This window comes from Neovison vison, chromosome 11 (genome assembly GCF_020171115.1).
Source record: "Neovison vison isolate M4711 chromosome 11, ASM_NN_V1, whole genome shotgun sequence".
NCBI lineage: Eukaryota > Metazoa > Chordata > Mammalia > Carnivora > Mustelidae > Neogale > Neogale vison.
In genome coordinates, this window is record NC_058101.1 from 28423821 (window position 1) to 28443946 (window position 20126).

The following is a 20126-nucleotide window of genomic DNA, read 5'->3' on the forward strand; positions in this document are numbered from 1 at the left end:
ACTATAACATAGACTAACTGAAGTGGTACATAATTTATATGGATTCAGTGAAATTTATCTCAAACTATAGAGATCTAGTGAATGAACCATTTGGAGGGCCTTAAAAATATATGGGTTAGAAGCAGTAGCTTGAAAATATCAGCAGGTAGCTAGAGAGACATCCACCATTCCTGGGCCAGGAGAATGACAGTGGTTTCTGGATGGCTTTTTGACACACCAGACACAATTAAGGTCTCTGGAAGAGAAGACTGGTATTATAGCCACATGCTTTTGATATGTAATGATCACTTATACCCAAGTTGTTTAAATAATGGACCTATAACATTATCAAAACTGAAAGGGGGTCAGTTTGGCTCAGAAGGTCTAGTTTTGCTTCTAGAGGACACCCAGGAGACCTGCTAATGTGGGATGATGGTCACCCCACCTGTGGCTTCTAATACTTTGCAGAGAAACTCAGTGCTCAGGAAATAAGTCCTTAACATTAAAAACTTGACTTGTTTGCTATTGATTTTTTTTCCTCCTCTGGACTATTGATTTTTCATTAGGTCCTTCACAGAATTCTTAATAGCTGTGGAAATGAAATAAAAATTCTTTATTTAGCCAGATTACTGGAGATTAAAGATTGTATTTCAAACCTAGAAACTACAGGACAGTTTGTAATGTATTTAACCCCTGTAGGATTGTGATAGGGATCCAACAGGTTTCTACAAATGAGCTTCTTAAAAAATGCTATGCTTTTTCCTAAATAAGTATTCACTGGAAATTAGAAAATTTAATCTGGCAACTACAGAGAAAGCACTTGAGGTGCTTCTGGGTGCCTCAGTCAGTTGAGGGTTTGTTTTAAGCTCAGGACGTGGTCCGGGTGTCCTGGGATTAAGACCCACATGGGGCTCCCTGCTTAGTGGAGAGTCCACTGTTCCTATCCCTTTAGCCTCCTGCTCTTTCTCTCTCTCTCTCTCTCTCAAATAAATAAAATCTTAAAAAAAAAAAAGGCATTGGAAAGTTCAGGATAGATGAAACCTAATTCAAATTGTAGCTCTGCCAATTGCCTTGGGCATTTTACTTAGCCTTCGGACCCTCTGTTTACTCATCTCTATAATGAGAGAGATACTACCCCCTTCATAGGCTGCATTTGTGTGTCTTAAACAGAATGATTTATGTAAAGTGCCCATACATGGACTACACTATATAGCAGAGTAAATTCCCCAATTAATAGTAACTTACTAAAATTAATATAGTAGTCAATGGTGATAAGTAATTTTCTGGGAGGATAGAAACTTCATTACTTCTTTCAGAATTGAAAGATTTGCATTTTTCCCCTATTCTTCCTACCTTCTAAACCTGGACAGTAATGTTGAGCATTCATTTCATATGTCCGTTGGTCATCCATATGTCTTCTTTAGAAAAATATCTATTCAGGTCCTCTGCCCATTTTTTTGTGTAGAGTTGTGTAAGTTCTTTATATATTTTGGATATTAACCCCTTATAGATATATCATTTGGAAATATCTTCTCCCATTCAATAAATTGCCTTTTTGTTTTGTTGATAGTTTTTTTCACTGTGTAAAAGCTTTTTATTTTGGTGTAGTCCCAATAGTTTAATTTTGCTTTTGTTTCTCTTGCTTCAGGAAGGAAAATGATTCTATGGCTAGTATCAACAAAATTACTTCCTATATTTTCTTCTAGGAATTTTATGGCTTCAAATTTCACATTTAGGGCTTTAATCCAATTTGAGTTCATTTATTTTTTTAAAAGATTTTTTATTTATTTTGGAGAGAGAGAGAGAATGAAAGAGTGAATAAGCAAGCTTGAGTAGGGTAGGGGTAGAGGGAAAGAATCTTAAGCAGACTCCCCACTGAGTGCAGAGCCCGATGTGGGGCTCAATCTCATGACCCCAAGATCATGACCTAAGCTGAAACCAAGAGTTGGATGTTTAACTGGCTGAGCCACCCAGGCACCCCAGAGTTTATTTTTGTGGATGATAAAAAGAAAGTGGTCCAGTTTCATTCTTTTTCATGCAGCTGTACAGTTTTCTCAACACCATTTTTTCAAGAGACTGTCTTTTCTTTATTGTGTATTCTTGCCTCCTTAGTCATAGATTAGTTGACCATAAAACTGTGGGTTTATTCCTTTTTTTAAAAAAGATTTTACTTATTTATTTGACAGACAGAGATCACAAGTAGGCAGAGAGGCAGGCAGAGAGAGGAGGAAGCAGGTTCTCTGGTGAGCAGAGAGCCTGATGCAGGGCTCGATCCCAGCACCCTGGGATCATGACCTAAGCTGAAGGCAGAGGCTTTAACCCACTGAGCCACCCAGATGCTCCTGTAGGTTTATTTTTGACTCTGTGTTCTGTTTCATTTATCGATGTGTCTATTTTTTGCCTGGTACCCTACTATTTTGATTACTATAGCTTTGTAGTTTATCTTGAGGTTTGGAATTGTGATACTTACAAGCTTTGTTCTTATTTCTCAAAATTGCTTTGACTATTTGAGGTCTTTTGTGGTTCTATATAAATTTTAGTATTATTTGATCCAGTTCTGCAAAAAAATGTCTTGGTATTTTGACAGGGTATTGCTCTGGGTAGAATAGACATCTTAACAATATTAATTCTTCCAATCCATGAACAGAATATCTTTCCATTTGCTTGTGTCGTCTTCAAATCTTTCATCAGTGTTTTATAGTTTTCAGAGTCTGTACTCTTCCACCTCCTTAATTAAGTTTTTTTCTGAAGTATTTTATTATTTTTGGCGCAATTGTAAATAGAATTGTCTTCTTGATTGCTTTTTCTGCTACTTTGTTATTAGTGTATAGAAACACTGCTGATTTCTGATTTCTGTAGTTTTTCTGACTTCACTTATTACTTTAAATAGTTCTTTGGTGGACTCTAGGATTTTCTATATATAGTATATCATCTGCAAATAGCAGCAACTTAACTTCTTCCTTACCAATATGGATGCCTCTTATTTCTTTTTCTTTTCTGATTGCTGTGGCTGGGACTTCCAGTATTATTTTTAACAGAAGGGTGAAAGTGAACATACTTATTTTGTTCCTGATTTTATAGGAAAAACTTTCAGTTTTTTAATCATCGGGTATGATGTTGGCAGTGGGTTTTTTATATATGGTCTTTATTATGCTGAGGTATGAACACTTTGTTCATAGTTGAATTTTAGATGTTGAATATTGTTCAATGCTTTTCCACATCTATTGAGATGATCATATGATTTTTTTTGTTTTGTTGATACAGTGTATAATATTGATTGATTTGCAAATCAACTGAAATATCTTTGTATCCCTAGAAAAAATTCCACTTGAACATGGTAAATGGTCCTTCTAATGTATTATTGAATGTGGTTTCCTAATACTTCAGTTGAAGATCTTTATATCCATGTTCATCAGCAATATTGGCCTGCACTTTTGGGTTTTTGGTTGGTTGTTTTTTTTTTTTTGTGTAGTGTCTTTGATTTTTGCTTCTAAGATTTTGATAATAAATCAACGTTGGAATTCTGCTATGTTGCTAACTTCCATTCAATTTATGTTCATCTTTTAAACTTTTGCTTTTGTTAAAATCTTGATAGGCAAATAAAAGTTCTAGGCCAATTTTTGTTCCAATCCCTAGGGAAGAAGAAAAAATGCTAAAAGGAACAAATGATATTAAAAATTGCCTTTTGGAAGGCACAATTTGCTCACGTTTCATAAATGCCCTAGGCTTCCTCTTAGAAGCAGCAGAGTTTCCTGAGGAAAAAGTGAGCCCATACTCCAATCCCCATTATTTAAAGTTACAGTAAAAATTCCTTGTCATTTTAAATATACAGATGATATGGTCTTCCTGTTCTGACTCCTTCATATTACTAAAGATGGCCATATTACTGATATGACCTCTAGGTGAATAATCAAGATGGTTATCAAAATTATTACTGCAATGATTAAAAAATATTGGCTATACTAGAATTCTAAAACATTCTAAAATCATCTAAAAAACATCTAAAACATTCTAAAATCATCCAGTTTATACTCACAGTTTCTACTACTGCACAGCATTGTATTCCCATGCCATTTCTGAATTAAATTTTACTGACTGTTTTAATAAGAGAGTAAAATTTATCTGCTTCTAATATAATTTTGGAGGGCTTACTGTGTTCTTAAATGTGTTATTTTATAAGACAGCATGGGCCAATCTCCTGCATAAATGTAAGCCTGAAATCATCTTAAAAGTTAATTGGAGGGGCGCCTGGGTGGCTCAGTGGGTTAAGCCGCTGCCTTCAGCTCAGGTCATGATCTCAGGGTCCTGGGATCGAGTCCCGCATCGGGCTCTCTGCTCAGCAGGGAGCCTGCTTTCCTCTCTCTCTCTCTGCCTGCCTCTCCATCTACTTGTGATTTCTCTCTGTCAAATAAATAAATAAAATCTTTAAAAAAAAAGTTAATTGGAAAATATAGTTTGCTTTAAAACAATTTTTTGAAATAATCATTCATTATACCAAGTCAGCATAGGCTTATTTTATTATCTTTTCCTAAGTGAAGAATAATTATATACTGCTAATTTATTTTACTAAAGATTTTATCTATGTCCCAAGAACTCTGTTGTGTCACATTTGGGAATGAATGGAAACATTACAGAATTAACATTTTTTTTCAGAATTATAATTTTAAAAATTTATATCAGTCAGTAGTCAAATAAATAAAGAAAAGCTTTATTACTTTTACCAAATAAATATTCTGAAAGCCATTTGCCACCTCCTTCTCTGAGTTTATCAATGAACTAGGAAGCAGCAGGCTTTTTTAGCCAAACTAGTGTTGACTACATGGCTGTTGAGATAGTCAATTGTATGACTGTTTCCTTTTCAATGTCAGTTAATCTAGTCTATTCTGCAATACTAATCTAGTGGTTAACCTAGTCTGCTTTTGGCATTATTCATAAAATATTAAATGATAAGTAACTTCATTTTATGAGCCAAAATAGCACCAAGTATGGGTAAGATATAGTCAGATGGCTCATATTACTTTTATTTTACAAAGGCATAAAGCTGGAGGGGGTATAGCTCAGTGGTAGAGCATTTGACTGCAAAGACATAAAGCTAGAGAACCAGGTCATGACAGCTCAGCTCTTTCTGACAATGCCCTGTCCCATCACTGACAGTGTCTCAAGCACACACATTTCATCAAGATCACTGGAGTCATTTGTTTACTTTTCTCCCCAATAATTCATTGGTATTATGTGGATGTGACTAAAATGTAGATTTAATATTTCTGGTTCAATTCATTTGAAGATCCATATGTAAGGCATCATTTCATGACATACAAAAAATCAAAACAGCTGCAAAAATAATTTAACAATTGCAAGTTTTTTCTGTGATTTGTTAATCCTCTATCTCATGGGCCCTGGTAGTATGCCAAGTATTCATGAGAATCAGGACTGTGTTGATTACAAGTTTTGAGGAATTTTATATTCCCTTTCAGTGGTGGTTGTGTGGTTTTACATTATTCACACTCATCTTAATTCAAGCTGTGTTTATCTGTTGGTATTTCCTTGTTTTTCTATTTTAAGGGTGACCCCTTACTATTGGCATATAAACAAGACACTTAATCTGTAGAGTTTTTATCCATTACAATTTTACTGACATTTTCCTCTTCCATGAGAATTATTTCAAGATTGAACAGCACATGTAAAATTTGTTGACCTAATGGGGGAGGAAATCACAGGAGCAGGGCCAGCAAGAGCTCTTGTATAATCCATATAAGTTGAGAGCTGGGTAGTGATGGTTCTGCTCCCAACTTTGCTGACAGCTTTATTCCAAGCAGGCCACTGAATTAGCCCCTGCATGTGATCCCTTTATTTTGTCAACAAATATTTGCTGACTGTTCATACTAGGTATAAGGCCACAAACAAAATGAGATCCTTGACCTCATAGAACTTTTATTACATTGAAGGGAAACAAGCAAATAAATAGGTAACAAATAAAAAATTAAAATAAATAAATAGTAGTATATCAGACAGTGATGAGTGCAATGCAAAAAAATGTAGCAAGGAGTTGGAGAGCATTGAGAGAATGGGGGTGTGATGGCAAGAGGCGCAGTTCTCAGCCAAGTGCTGTTCAGCAAAACATCACCGAGATCTGTGAGGATATAAGAATCCAGGAGATGAGGGAGACCTGGACATCTGTTGGTATTTCCAATTTATTTATGCCTTTAGCAAGCATTTATTGGCACCTACAACGTGCCAGGTGCATAGTTTGATGCTGGGGATGGAGAGGTGAATAAAATAAAGTTCTGCCTTCAAGGAACTCAGCATAACAGGAAACGAGACATGAAAATAATTAAATTATTGTACAGTGTGATAAGTTTTCAAATTGTGGGAGTAGCAGAGACATAGAGGAAGAACTCTTTCCATGTGGCATTATTAGAGAAGTCCACTCCCAGGGAGGAGGTAACAGCGAATTGATTTTAGAGGATGAATAGAAGTTTGCCCCATAGAGAAGGTGGAATAGGAAGGCATCTTCAGGCAGAGTAACATACTAGATCTAGCATATATTAGGGGAATGGCAACTAGTTTAATTTTACTAGGATATAAAATGGGGTGAGAAAAAACCTATTTTGGAAATTTTAAGAAGTAAAATTAGCAGCACCTAGTGATTAATCGCATATGAATGCTGAAGTTGAGTGTGAGGTAAAGGTTTTTGGGCGTGGGACTTGGGAAGATAGTATTACCACCAAGAAGATCATGTATATCAAAGGAGGAGTGGGGGCCGTGGTGGTGGTAGGGACGGGGGTTGAATTAATATTGACGTCATGTCTTTATCTGGTTCAAGAAGTGCAGGACAATACTATTCCTTTCAGAGGAGTTAAGAACATTTTTTTCTTCTGTAAGAGATGACATGAGTTATACTTTCATCAAGTGGTTTGCTAGTAAACTGGCTCCCTGAAAAAAACCAAACTGCTGACTTCTGCATGGGTTGCCTGCATTTCCCTATGAGAATCTGTAGCTCCTACCAGCCTTCTCCGTAGGGTTTTCTCGAAATTCCAATAACTGCCCTTTGCCTTGTTCCTTAACATTGGGTGCTAACAGAACCTCAGTATAGTACACTACTCCTTGCTGGTTTTTCTAAATCCTGCCAGCACCTTTGTTACGTGGTCCTTTTATTCAACGCTCTGCAGGGATCTTACTTCAGCGGGTCATTTCTTTCCTGCTGGAACCATGGCTATTACATACGAAAAATAAGACAGACATAGTCCTTTGCTTTAGCAGAGCTTCAGACCCCCTGAACTCCCTGACATTTCCCATTATTTCTCTTTTGATGTGGGACAGTGACGTGTAAACATTCTCTTCTACACTTTTCCAACTCCATGTCTAGTGAAGCTGGAAACCAAAGAAACCTCTTTCCTACCTCTGTCATACCCCACCTAAATCACAGCTCTTATGGTCTCTTGAGGCCAACAAAATGTCCTGGCATAGGAAGTTGATACTGTTGGTCCATCAAAGAGAAAACAAGCCATCTGTTACTTTTGTGTTTTCCAGCAGTGGTGATGAAGTCATGCTCCTGTGTCATTTGTGGATTTATTCCTGTGTGACCTGTGGCTCATGTTTATGAAAGTAGGCCAACTAGGTGACACATTTTGGAACACTGGGCTGGAGTCATAGTATCGAACTATGAGATCTTTTTTTTCTTTAGGTTTTGGTTTCTTCACAAGGCAAAAGGAGGAAATAGGTATCAATTAACTTGCAAGACTTTTCCAGCATTAACATTCTTCTCATGAAAAAGGTCTGCAGCTCTGGGAGCTGTCTGTGACTATGACTTTGTGAGCATTGTCCACTGAACAGCTCAGCCTAACAAAGAAAATTTAGGAATGTGTTTTTTTAAAAATGATTGTATGCGTTTTGTTAATGAACACATCTAACTCCATAGTATATTTCTGACCAAGTGATATATCAAAGAAAAATGTATTAGTTACTTACTATTGCTTAACAAATTACCAAAAATTTCATAGCTTATAATAGTGCACATCTAGCTCTTCCTGTGTTTAGCAGAGCCACAGTTCATGGTCCCAGGAAGCATCCAAAGCATGTAGCAGTTCCAAAGCATAGGTTGCTGGATAAACTGAGTGGGTGTGTTTGCCCCTCGTCCATCAACTGGTCCCCATAAGCTGAAAGAATGTCTCCCTCTCATCATTTCCTTAGGGAACAGACCTAAGTATGCCCTAACAGGAGATGAAGTAAAGAAGATCTGTATACAGCATTTATATAGCCCATATTGATATATAACCTATCCTTCTGGGTTTTTTGGAAGTCATCAGCATTGACAAGACTGGGAAGAATTTCCATTTGATCTGTGACACCAAGGATTGCTTTGCTATTCATAGGATTACACCTGAGGAGGCCAGGTATAAATTGTGTAAAGTGAGAAAGATCTTTGCAGGTTGTGAGGGAAGGAAAACCTCATCTGGTGACCTGTGATGCTTGCATTACCCACTATTCTGAACCTCTCACTTATGAAGGTGAATGACACCATTTAGACTGATTTGGAAAGATTACTAATTTCATCAAGTTTGACACTGTTAATCTGTTAGACCAATGGTGCTAACCTGGGAAAAATTGCTGTGATCACCAACAGAGAGAGACACCCTGGTTCTTTTGACATAGTTCTTGTGGAAGATGCCAAAAGCAACAGCTTTGCCCCTCAGCTCTCTGACATTTTTGTTGTTGATAAAAGCAGCAAACCATAGATTTCCCTTCCCTGTGGAAAGAGTATCTGCCTCACCATTGCTGAAGAGAGAGACAAGAGACTAGTGGCCAAACAGAACAGTAGATAAAGGGTCTTTCGGTGACATGATTGAAAGTCTTTATACTTAATTAAAGATAATACAACATGATTAAATAAACAAACAAATAAATGACACCATACACATCTATTATCCCATAGTTTCTGTGGATCTTCAATCTGGGAATGACTTATGTGGTTTCTTTGCTTTAGGGTCTGTCATATAGGTACAATCAAGGTATTAGCCAGGGTGGGGGGGGGTCTTATCTGAATCGTGTTGGAAGAATTTTAGTTCCTCAAGAGTTGTTGGATTAAGGGTCTGTTTCTAGCTGGTTGTTGGCCAGAGGCTACTCTTAAGCCCTTGCCATCATGTGGGTCCCACAATATGGCAACTTGGTTCATCAAATCCAATAAGGGAGAGAGTCTGCTAGCAATAGAGAAATCATAATTTTATGTACCCTAATGACAGATGTGACATCTCATTACCTTGTATTGGTTGCAAGCAAGTCTCTAGGCTGACTGATATTCAAGGGGAAGGAGAGGCTTACACTGAGCCTGAATATTAGGAGGCGGTGGTCATTGAGACCGTCTTAGAGTTTGCCTGCCATAGAGATTCTTTTTTACTATTTTTAATGGTAAAAGAATTTTAAATCCTAAGCTCTTCTAGTATATTTAAAGTTTAGTTTATGTGCCAAAAATAAAAAGTGATAACTAAATGCAATGTGAGATTCTGAATGGAGATCTTAGGAATATTTGAATTACTCGTTCAGTAATTTTAACGTTATATCTTTATCAGAACCTTTTTATAAATTTGGGGAGAAATGGGAAGATGTTGGTCAAAGGGCACAGTAAGACAAAAAAACCTGTAATTTTTTTGGTAAATAAAGCAAACAATTTTAGTAGATAAATTCACTGAAAATTATATAGGTATATACAATGGAATATTACCCAGCCACCAAAAAGAATGAAATCTTGCTATTTGCAATGATGTGGATGATGTTGAGCTAGAGGGTACTAGGCTAAGTGAAATCAGTCAGTCAGTGAAAGAAAAATACTATATGATTTCTTTCACTCATATGTGGAATTTAAGAAACAAAACAGATGAACATGGGGGAGGGAAGGAAAATTAAAATACAATAAAAATCAGAGAGGGAGTCAAACTATAAGAGACTCTTAACTCTAGGGAAAAAACTGGGTTGCTAGAGGGGAGGTGGGTGGAAGATGAGGTAATGAGTGATGGGCAATAAAGAGGGCACTTGATGGAATGAGCCTCAGGTGTTATATGCAACTGATGAATCATGAAATTATACCCCTGAAACTAATAATACAGTATATGTTAACTAAATTGAATTTAAATAAGAATTTTTTAAAAGTCACATAGGTAAAATCTACCACTTTTTTTGGTTGGTTATTTTAGAATGTCCTTTCTGGTGAAAATACCATAAAAGCTTCACTATCACTATATACTAGAATTATTTATATATCTATTTATATGTATTTGTTTCAACAAATACAGAGATGATGTTACAGTACTCTACTTGAACTTCTATCGAAATGTGTTAGGAACTTCTAACACCAAATGCACTTCACACGTCAATTTAAAATAATCATCAGTTCTAAAATAGTATTCTGATAGCCGAATCCAACTCTTTACTTGTGCAGAGTGCTGTTTTCAGATGTCAGTCAGCTTGCTGCTTGGATATAGACACTCATGTTCCAAAATAGTGTGGTCTGTCTCACTGCACTGTTCCATGTGATGAAAAGCCAAATACTTCAACCCCTCATAGGCAGTTGGACTTCATGCAAAGCAAGAACAAATGGCTCCTCGTTTTGCTCACTGTTTGAAAGGGCTGCTCGTTATAAATACTCTATCACTATTTCACATGTCCTGGTCCAGCAATTTGAAGCTTATGGGTCTCGGTTGGTTACACCTCTTATGAGAGCTATTTGGAAACACTCTAGTAGACATTTTTCTTAGGTCCTATTTTTAGAATGGAAGGCCTAATGGTATTTTAATGTCTCTATATATTCCCAGAACAAATCTCAAGAAAAATGTCTGTTACCTTTTGAAATTTAGCAAAGCTGGTAGGATTATCACAGCTCCTCTGAGAAGTACTGTGTTAAAGAATGAATCTTGATTTACGAAATGTTATTGGTTAAAGAACCAAGGGAAATCAGCTCTTTCAAACCCCTCACTTTTCAAATGAGGAAAGTGTGAGTCTTGGTTTGAGTGAACTGTTGGCCCAAGATTAGACAGTGAGGAGTACGGGAGTTTTAGAATGGTAGACTTATGTTTTCCTGCAGAAGATGTCCGTGGTAAGAGTCAATGACAGTTAGTTTCTGAGATAAGATTCAGGTTTAGAACATGAAAATTGTTTACTGGACCTTTGTGTGAAACTTTATTACTCTTACAGAAGATTCTGAGAAAAGATGTAGATGTATGAACCCAAAAATATATGGGTTCATAAGTGAGGAAAGGTCCAGAAACCTCTTGGGAGAATTGGACCCTGTGTGTAGACAGCTTCTCAAGGATCTTCCCCTGAACAGCCCCCCACACCCCTGCTGACTATGTTAGATGAATGTTTCCCCTGTAGTGGCACTTGGCATTCCATCAATTAGAGACTCCTTCGCTCCAGCAAAGAATCTTCTAATGATGCAAAAACCTTTGGGAGGGTTAAGTGTTCATCTGTGATTATGAATTACTCTGTGTTATTTTCATCTTTCTTTTTCTTTGGCAACCTAATTGGGAGCTGATCATTTGGGGAATGTAGTTTTGATTATAGGAAGGGAAGAAAATGTTTATGAGCTAGGAACACTCTGGTAGAGATGGCCATCTGAGTGGGGTTGCTGGAGTGGGGGTGGCTGGGATGGTGTCAGAAACTGGGACCCAGGTCAGGGACTAGAAGGCAAAGGAAGAATGCCGAAAATAAATCCAGATTGCTTGTAGCTTTACTCTGGGCTGTCTCACACAAAGAAAAAAAGAGAGAGAGAGAGAAAGGACTTTACCTTTCTTGGTGTTCCTTAGACCATTTGGCAAATACTGATTCATTGCTGGTTAACTAGGAGTTTGTGGAATGAAGGGAGAACCCAACCTTGTGTATACAGTTGGTCCACTCAGAAAGTGCATGCAAGCATGCCTTGTTTAATTGCACTTTGCCTTATTGTGCTTCACACGTGTTGCATTTTTTATAAATTGGAGGTCAGCGGCAACCCTGTGTCGAGCAAGTCTGTGGGTGCCATGTTGCCAACAGCCTTTGCTCCCTTCACATCTTTGTGTCACATTTTGGTAATTCTTGCAGTATTATTATTATTATCATTAGTATTATATTTGCTTTGATGATCTGCAATTAGTGATCTTTGATGTGCTGTTATAATTGGTTTGGAGTCCTGTGAACCACACGCATATAAGAGGGTGAACTTAATAAGTGCTGTGCATTCCCCTGGCCGTTCTCCTGTCAGTCTCCCTCCCTTCAGTCCCCTCAATTCCCTGAGATACAACAATGTTAAATTAGGCCAATTAATAACCCTGTAATGACCTCTAAGTATTCTAGTGAAAGGAAGAGTTGCATGATTCTCACTTTAAATCAAAAACTAGAAATGAGTGGGTTAAGCCTCTGCCTTTGGCTCAGGTCATGATCTCAGGGTCCTGGGATTGAGCCCTGCATCGGGCTCTCTGCTCGGCAAGGAGCCTGCTTCCTCCTCTTCCTGCTTACTTGTGATCTCTGTCTCTCAAATAAATAAATAAAATCTAAAAAAAAAAAAACTAGAAATGATTAAGCTTAGTAAGGAAGGTGTGTCAAAAGCCAAGAAGGACCAAATCTAGGCCTGTTGTGCCAAACCCTGAGATTCTGAATGCAAAGAAAAAGTTCTAAGGAAATTAAAAGTGCTACTCCAGCGAACACATGCATGATAAGAGAGCAGAACAGCCTTGTTGATATGGAGACAGTTTGAGAGGTCTGGACAGAAGATCAAACCAGCCACAATATTGCCTTAACCCAAAGCCTACTCCTAAAGCTTAAAGCAGGACCCTAATTCTCTTCAATTCTGTGAAGACAGGGAAGTGAAAAAGCTGCCGAAGAAAAGTTTAAAGCTATCATAGGTTGGCTCATGGGGTTTAAGAAAAGAAGCCTTCTCTAGAACATAAAAGTATGGGCAAAGCAGCCAGTGCTGATGGAGAAGCTGCAGCAAGTGCCTCCAGGAGATCCAGCTAAATAATTAATCAAGGTGGCCACACTGAACAACAGGTTTTCAGTGTGGATAAAACAGCCTCCTCTTGGAAGAAGATGCTATCAGGGGCTTTCAAAAGTTAGAGAGAAGTCAATGCCTGGCTTCAGAGCTTCAAAGGACAGGCTGACCCTCCTGTTAGGGGCTAATGCAGCTGGTGACTTTGAGTTGAAGCCACAGTTCATATGCCTTTCCGGAATCTCTAGGGCCCTTAAGAATTACGCCAAATCTATTCTGCTTGTACTCTATAAATGGAACAACAAAGCCTTGATAATAGCACATCTGTTTATGACCATGATTTACTGAATATTTTAAGCCAGATCTACTGCTCAGAAAAAAAAGATTCCTTTCAAATATTGCTGCTCATTGACAATGCAGCTGGTCACCCAAGAGATGGAGATGGACAATGAGATTAACGTGGTTTATGTGTCTGCTGACACAACACCTATTCTTTAGCCCATGGATCAAGCAGTCATCCCAACTTTCAAGTCTTACTTTTAAGAAATACGTTCCCTAAGGTGATAGTTGTCATAGGTGGCGATTCCTTTGATGGATCTGGGAAAAACAAATTGAAAACCTTCTGGACAGGATTAACCATTGAAATGCCTTTAAGAACATTGGTGATTCATGGGATGAGATCAAAATATTAACATTATCAGAATTTTGAAAGAAGTGGGTTCCAAACCTCACAGAAGACTTTGAGGGGTTCCAGACTCAGTGGAGGAAGTAACAGCAGGTGTGGTAGAAATCACAGGAGAACTAGAATGCGAAGTGGAGATTGAAGACACGACTGGATTGCTACAATCTCATGATTCAACTTGAACAGATGAGGAGCTGCTTCTCAAGGATCAACAAAGAAAGTGGTTTCTTGAGATGGGATCTACTCCTGTGAAGATGTGGGAAAATTATTGAAATGACAACGAAGGATTTAGAATGTTACATAAACTTAGTTTATAAGGCCACAGCAGGGTTTGAGAGGATGGCCACCAATTTGGAAAGTTGTACTGTGGGGAAGGTGGTATCAAACAGCATCCCAGTTACAGAGAAATTGCTCATGAAAGGAAGAATCAAAGAATGTGGGAGACTTCACTATTGTCTTATTTTAAGCAATTGTCACAGTCACCCCAACCTTCAGCAGCCCCCACCTTGACCAGTCAGCAGCCACCCACATCTAGGCAAGACCCTGCACCCGCAGAAAGATTATAATTCACTGAGAGCTCAGATGATGATTAGCATTTTTTGGCAGTAAAGTATTTTTTAATTAAGGTGCATACATGGTACATTGTTTTTTAAGACATGATGCTGTTGTGTACTTAATAGTCTGTAGCATAGTGTTGACCTGACTTTTTTAGTGATGGGAAACCAAGAAATTAATTTGATTTGTTTTATTGTGATAGTCACAGTATTCTATTGTGGTGGTCTAGAGCCAAACCTGAAAAATATCTGATATTAAGTATCAAGCTTTTTGGGTTTGTTTTATTTTTTTAAGATTTTATTTATTTATTTGACAGTGAGAGACACAGCGAGAAAGGGAACACAAGCAGGGGGAATGAGAGAGGGAGAAGCAGACTACCCGCTGATCAGAGAGTCCAATATGGGGCTCGATCCCAAGATCCTGGAATCATGACCTGAGCCAAAGGCAGATGCTTAATGACTGAGCCACCCAGGAGCCCCAAATATCAAGTTTTGAACAAACCTTGAGTTGTGCTTTTGGAACACACATTCCTGAAGTATGGGTTCACATGAATAAAATGTTTAACTGAGTGGATCCTGGGATCAGTCTGACTGGGTTTGAATCCTGGCTCTGACACTCACTTCAGTGATCTTGGACAAGCGTCTTATTTTTCCTGTGCTTTAATTTTTCTTATTTGTATATTTGGGATGATAGTAATAGTACTTATCATTTAGGGCTTTAATGAGAAATGAGTGAGTTAATGCACTTAGAACAAAGCCTAGCAAAGTGTTGTAAAGCAATTGCCTAAAAATTCTATGATCTGATTCTTCAACCATGTCCTTCAGTTCTATTTGAGAAAATATAGTCTCTAACTTCTCTAGGATAAGATTTTTGTTTCATGAGAGAGGGAGAGAATGAATAGAGATTGTGTTATTGGGGGTGGGGACAGAGAGAGAGAGAGAATCCTAAGCAGGCTCCACGTCCAGAGCTGAGACCGTGGTGGGGTTCAACCATCCTGAGATCATGACCTGAGCCAAAACCAAGAGTGTGTCTCTTAACTGACTGAGCCACCCAGGTGCCCCTCCGGAATAAGATTTAAAAATGTTATTTAAGTGTCACTTCCTTAGTCCTGTAACTATCTATGTATTTCTCAATGGAAGTCAGCTGTCTTCTTTACACCAAGAAACTTGTCTGGACAAGTTCATAATTTTATAGCCCAAACCAAATCTTTCAAATGCAAAACCTCTCTTTCCACATCTTCATTAACAAATTTAGTAGGTAGGTAATTATGTGGAGATCAGGATTCTACAAGATACTGAGTTTTGAGACAACTTCCTGAGAGGAGGGTCAAAAACATTTTGCATGTGAATATAATTATCAAGTACCCCTTTTCCATATTTGTATATAGAACAAGATCCCTCTCCCAAAATTCTTCTACAGATTCTATCAGTTCTATTTTAATTCAGTGGCTGGTGTATCCCATTAATGTTCCTGCTATCCAGAGAAGTATGAATGGGGAATCTTAATGTGCTTGCTTAGTCAAGAGATTTTTTTTTTTAAAGCCGAATTATTTGATCCTTATGTGAAAATAGATAATACGGAAGGGTAGGTAGAATATAAACCAAAAGTTCAAACACCAGGATTCTCTTCCTGCTTTGCCATTAAGAAGATGTATGATCTTGAGTCCATCCCAGAATCTTCCTGGGCTTGTCTCAAATGGAGGATTTGAACCAGGTATTGCTTAAGATTTGTGAACAGATCCCATATTTTATGATCATGCAACATCTTCACGACCCTACCAAGTGAAGTGTGTGCTTTGCCTTGATTGACAGGTATATCTTCTTTCCCAGTTTCCTTAAAACGATTTGAAACAGCTTTGCCAGATCACCAGCCAGGGCGAGAGAAGCATTCTGTGGCTACCGTGCGGGAGATGGCAGCCGGGTCTGCAAGGGAACAAGTCCCTGCCTTTTAACATTTCTACATTTACTACTAGAATTCTAACATTCTCGTCCACAAGTGTTGGGTTGCGAGGCAGAGGAATAAAGCCACGCTCTGGGGGCATCATTACTCTTACCATTAATAGCAGTTGTTTGCTTTTTTCTATTTTGCAGAAGATAAGGAGAAATCTGGGAAGGTTAATAACTGTTTAAAAATGAAGATCAATAGTTTATTACTATAGATAAACAACTGAGTTGGCCCTTGTCTATTTTTTCTGGGGAAGCAGTGGAGTTCCAGGAGCAGTTTTCTGTCTACGTCTCAGAGACACTTTTAATTTTTCAAAGGGAAGATAAAGAAATGAAATTAACCTATTTTGTGACCTACTTCTGCTTTTCCAATTTGGAGGCCTTCCTTTCTATGTTAATTTACTGCATTTGCTATTAACTAGAGCTTTTTTTTTTTTTTTTTTTGGTTGACAGGTTTGCTTGAGCACAGGAAATCTATCTAAAAAAAAAAATCACTTGAGATAAATATTTTTACAAGAGATAGTAAGCTGATACATTACGGAGCTAGCTTATTCCCTCAAGAATCATGGTAATAGGGTGGCTCCAATCCTTGTTTTAGGACTTAATGTAGAAATTTAAGTTGTTTACTCTAGAAAATATAAATTAAGAAAATATCACGGCACTGCACTGGTGGCTAACTTTAATTTCATTCTTATTTCAAAAAGTAGTCAGTAAAAAATATTAATTTTCACTTTTTTTTTCTTCTAGCCATGGTCTCCTGCCCTGTAGGTCTTTCTGTGAAGCTGCAAAAGAGGGCTGTGAATCAGTCCTAGGGATGGTGAACGCCTCCTGGCCCGGTTTCCTCACCTGCTCCCAGTTTAGAAACCAAACCGAAAGCAGCAACGTCAGCAGAATTTGCTTCTCTCCACAACAGGAAAAAGGCAAGCAATGTATGTGTTTGTGTTTCATTTCATTTAAGAAATTTTTATTGAAATACACCATTCATACAAGAACGTATACATATAATACATACTTCAGTGTATTTTATGAAAGTGACCGGACCCCTGTAACCAGCACCCAGATCAAGAGATAGATCACACAAAACTTCTACATGAATGTCCGTAGTGGCATTAATAATGGCAACCAAAAAGTGGAAACAACCGCATATTCTTTATCTAATGTATAGATTTTAAAAAATAGTATATTCATACAGTGGAATATTAATTGGCAATAAAAATGTATGAGGTACTTGTACATGCTATGATACGGATGAACCTTGAAAATGTTAAGTGAAAGAAGCAAATCACCAAACGTCCAGCATCCTCCTAAATCTCTCAAGCCCCCTTCCAGTCATCTTACCCCCCCCCCACCAAAGAAACCTCTCTTCTGAGGTATAACTTCAAAGTGATACCTGTCATCTTGCCCACTTCTGAACTTCGTGTCAGTGAAATTGGGAAGGATGGACTCCTTTTGTATCTAGCTTCACTTGCGCAAGATTATTTTTGAGAGATTCCTTACATTTTCTTCTTGTGGTTCATTCATTCTCACTGTTGCATAGTATCCTAATATATTATATACCCTAATATATTATTCTGTTCAATTGTTATTCAATTAAATTGTTCACTTGAGTTGTTTCTAGCTATTATGAATAGTGATGTTTTGACTATTTGTTTTGACTATTCTTGTGCATGTCTTTGATTGAACATGGTCCATATATATATTCAGCAAAAAGTTTTTTGAAGTGGTTGTACCAATTTATCCTCCAGTAAACTGGGTGTGAAAGCTGCAGTTGCTCCAAATCCTCCCCAACACTTGTTATTGTCAGTCTTTTTCATTTTACCAATTCTGGTGATAGCATTGCAGTCTTTTGTGGTTTTAAGTGGCATTTCCATCATGAGTTTGATTAATTTTTCAAAAGAATTTGGTGATGTAAATAGCTCTTTTCATGAAGCATCTGTCCGAGTGTTTTATCCATTCTTTGGTTGGGTAGTTTGCCTTTTTGTTCTTGATTTATGGTTCTTTATGTATCCTAGATATGTCAACTCCTGGGTTTATGTATTGTGAAGATCTCCCACTCTGTGGCTTGCCTTTCTTTTTAGTGTTAAAATTAAGCAGAAGGTCTTAATTTTAATGGGTCTATATTATCAGTCTTTTATTTTGTGATTCCTTTTTGGTGTCTTCTTTAAAACATCCTTGCCTACACAAAAATGTAGGGTTTTTTTCCTTTTTTCTTCTTGGACCTTATTGTTTTAGCATTTACATTTACAATACCATATTCTGGAATTAATTTTTGTGTATGGTGAGAGCTATGGATTAACTTTTTTCTGTGCATATAGTTAATTGGCCCACTGCCCTTTATTTATTTAGAGTATTATCTTCTCCCTCTGTACTATAATGTCACCTTTGTTTTTGGTCAAGTGATGGATTATATATACATGTGTTTCTAGACCCTCTATTTGGCATAGAATTAAGCTAATTCTGCTCTGTCTGGATTCCTATAGTTTTGTAAGTCTTTATATTCAATAAGTCCCTCAGCTTTTTACTTCCGAAAGATTGTTTGCCTATTCTTGGTCCTTCGCATTTTATGTAAATTTTCAAATCACTGTGCAGTTTCCCCAAGTGCTTTTTGTTTTGAATTGGGATTGCATTAAATCCATAGTTCAAATTAGGCAGAATTGTTTTATAACCCATCTTCCAACCCATCAAAATGATATGCTATGGTAATCTTTACTTAAGTAGTTTAATGAGTTATTCTTTATTTTCTCTCAGTAGTGTTTGATAATTTCAACCAGAAAGATTTTGTTCATCTTCTCTTAGATTTATTTATGTGTATCTGATATTTTTATGTCATTTGTAAATGGAATCTCTAAAAAAAATTTGTTTGTATACAAATAAATCTCACACTGATTTTTTTATAATTTTTTTTCATTTATTTATTTTCAGCATAACAGTATTATTATTTTTTCACCACACCCAGTGCTCCATGCAATCCGTGCCCTCTGTAATACCCACCACCTGGTACCCCGACCTCCCACACCCCCACTACTACAAACCCCTCAGATTGTTTTTCAGAGTCCGTAGTCTCTCATGATTCACCTCCCCTTCCAATTTCCCCCAACCCCCTTCTAACTTCCCATGTCCTCCATGCTTTTTGTTATGCTCCACAAATAACTGAAACCATATGATAATTGACTCTCTCTGCTTGACTTATTTCACTCAGCATAATCTCTTCCAGTCCCGTCCATGTTGCTACAAAAGTTGGGTATTCATCCTTTCTGATGGAGGCATAATACTCCATAGTGTATATGGACCACATCTTCCTTATCCATTCATCCGTTGAAGGGCATCTTGGTTCTTTCCAGTTTGGCGACCGTGGCCATTGCTGCTATAAACATTGGGGTACAGATGGCCCTTCTTTTCACTACATCTGTATCTTAGGGGGAAATACCCAGGAGTGCAATGGCAGGGTCATAGGGAAGCTCTATTTTTAATTTCTTGAGGAATCTCCACACTGTTCTCCAAAGAGGCTGCACCAACTTGCATTCCCACCAACAGTGTAAGAGTGTTCCCCTTTCTCCACATCCTCTCCAACACATGTTGTTTCCTGTCTTGCTAATTTTGGCCATTCTAACTGGTGTAAGGTGATATCTCAATGTAGATGAACTTTTGGGTTTCATCAAAATCAAAAGCTTCTGCACAGCAAAGGAAACAGTCAAGAAAACAAAGAGGCAACCCACGGAATGGGAGAAGATATTTGCAAATGACCCTACAGACAAAAGGTTGATATCCAGGATCTATAATGAACTCCTCACACTCAACACACACAAAACAGACAATCATATAAAAAAATGGGCAGAAGATATGGACAGACACTTCTCCAATAAAGACATGCAGATGGCTAACAGACACATGAAAAAATGTTCATCATCACTAGCCATCAGGGAGATTCAAATTAAAACCACATACTGATGAACATTTTTTCATGTGTCTGATAGCCATTTGTATGTCTTGATTGGAGAAGTGTCTGTTCATATCT

The 20126-nt window shown here is 37.6% G+C and overlaps 1 protein-coding gene and 1 pseudogene across 1 annotated transcript in view; both read left to right on the forward strand.

The window, feature by feature from the left end:
- CORIN (corin, serine peptidase) overlaps positions 1-20126 on the forward strand; it is a 263664-nt gene that overhangs the window by 85350 nt on the left and 158188 nt on the right. The window contains exon 6 of the mRNA XM_044224366.1: positions 16859-17040. Within this exon, the coding sequence (XP_044080301.1) occupies positions 16859-17040 (182 nt within the window). The remainder of the gene's footprint in view (positions 1-16858; positions 17041-20126) is intronic.
- LOC122889638 lies at positions 6637-8801 on the forward strand (annotated as a pseudogene).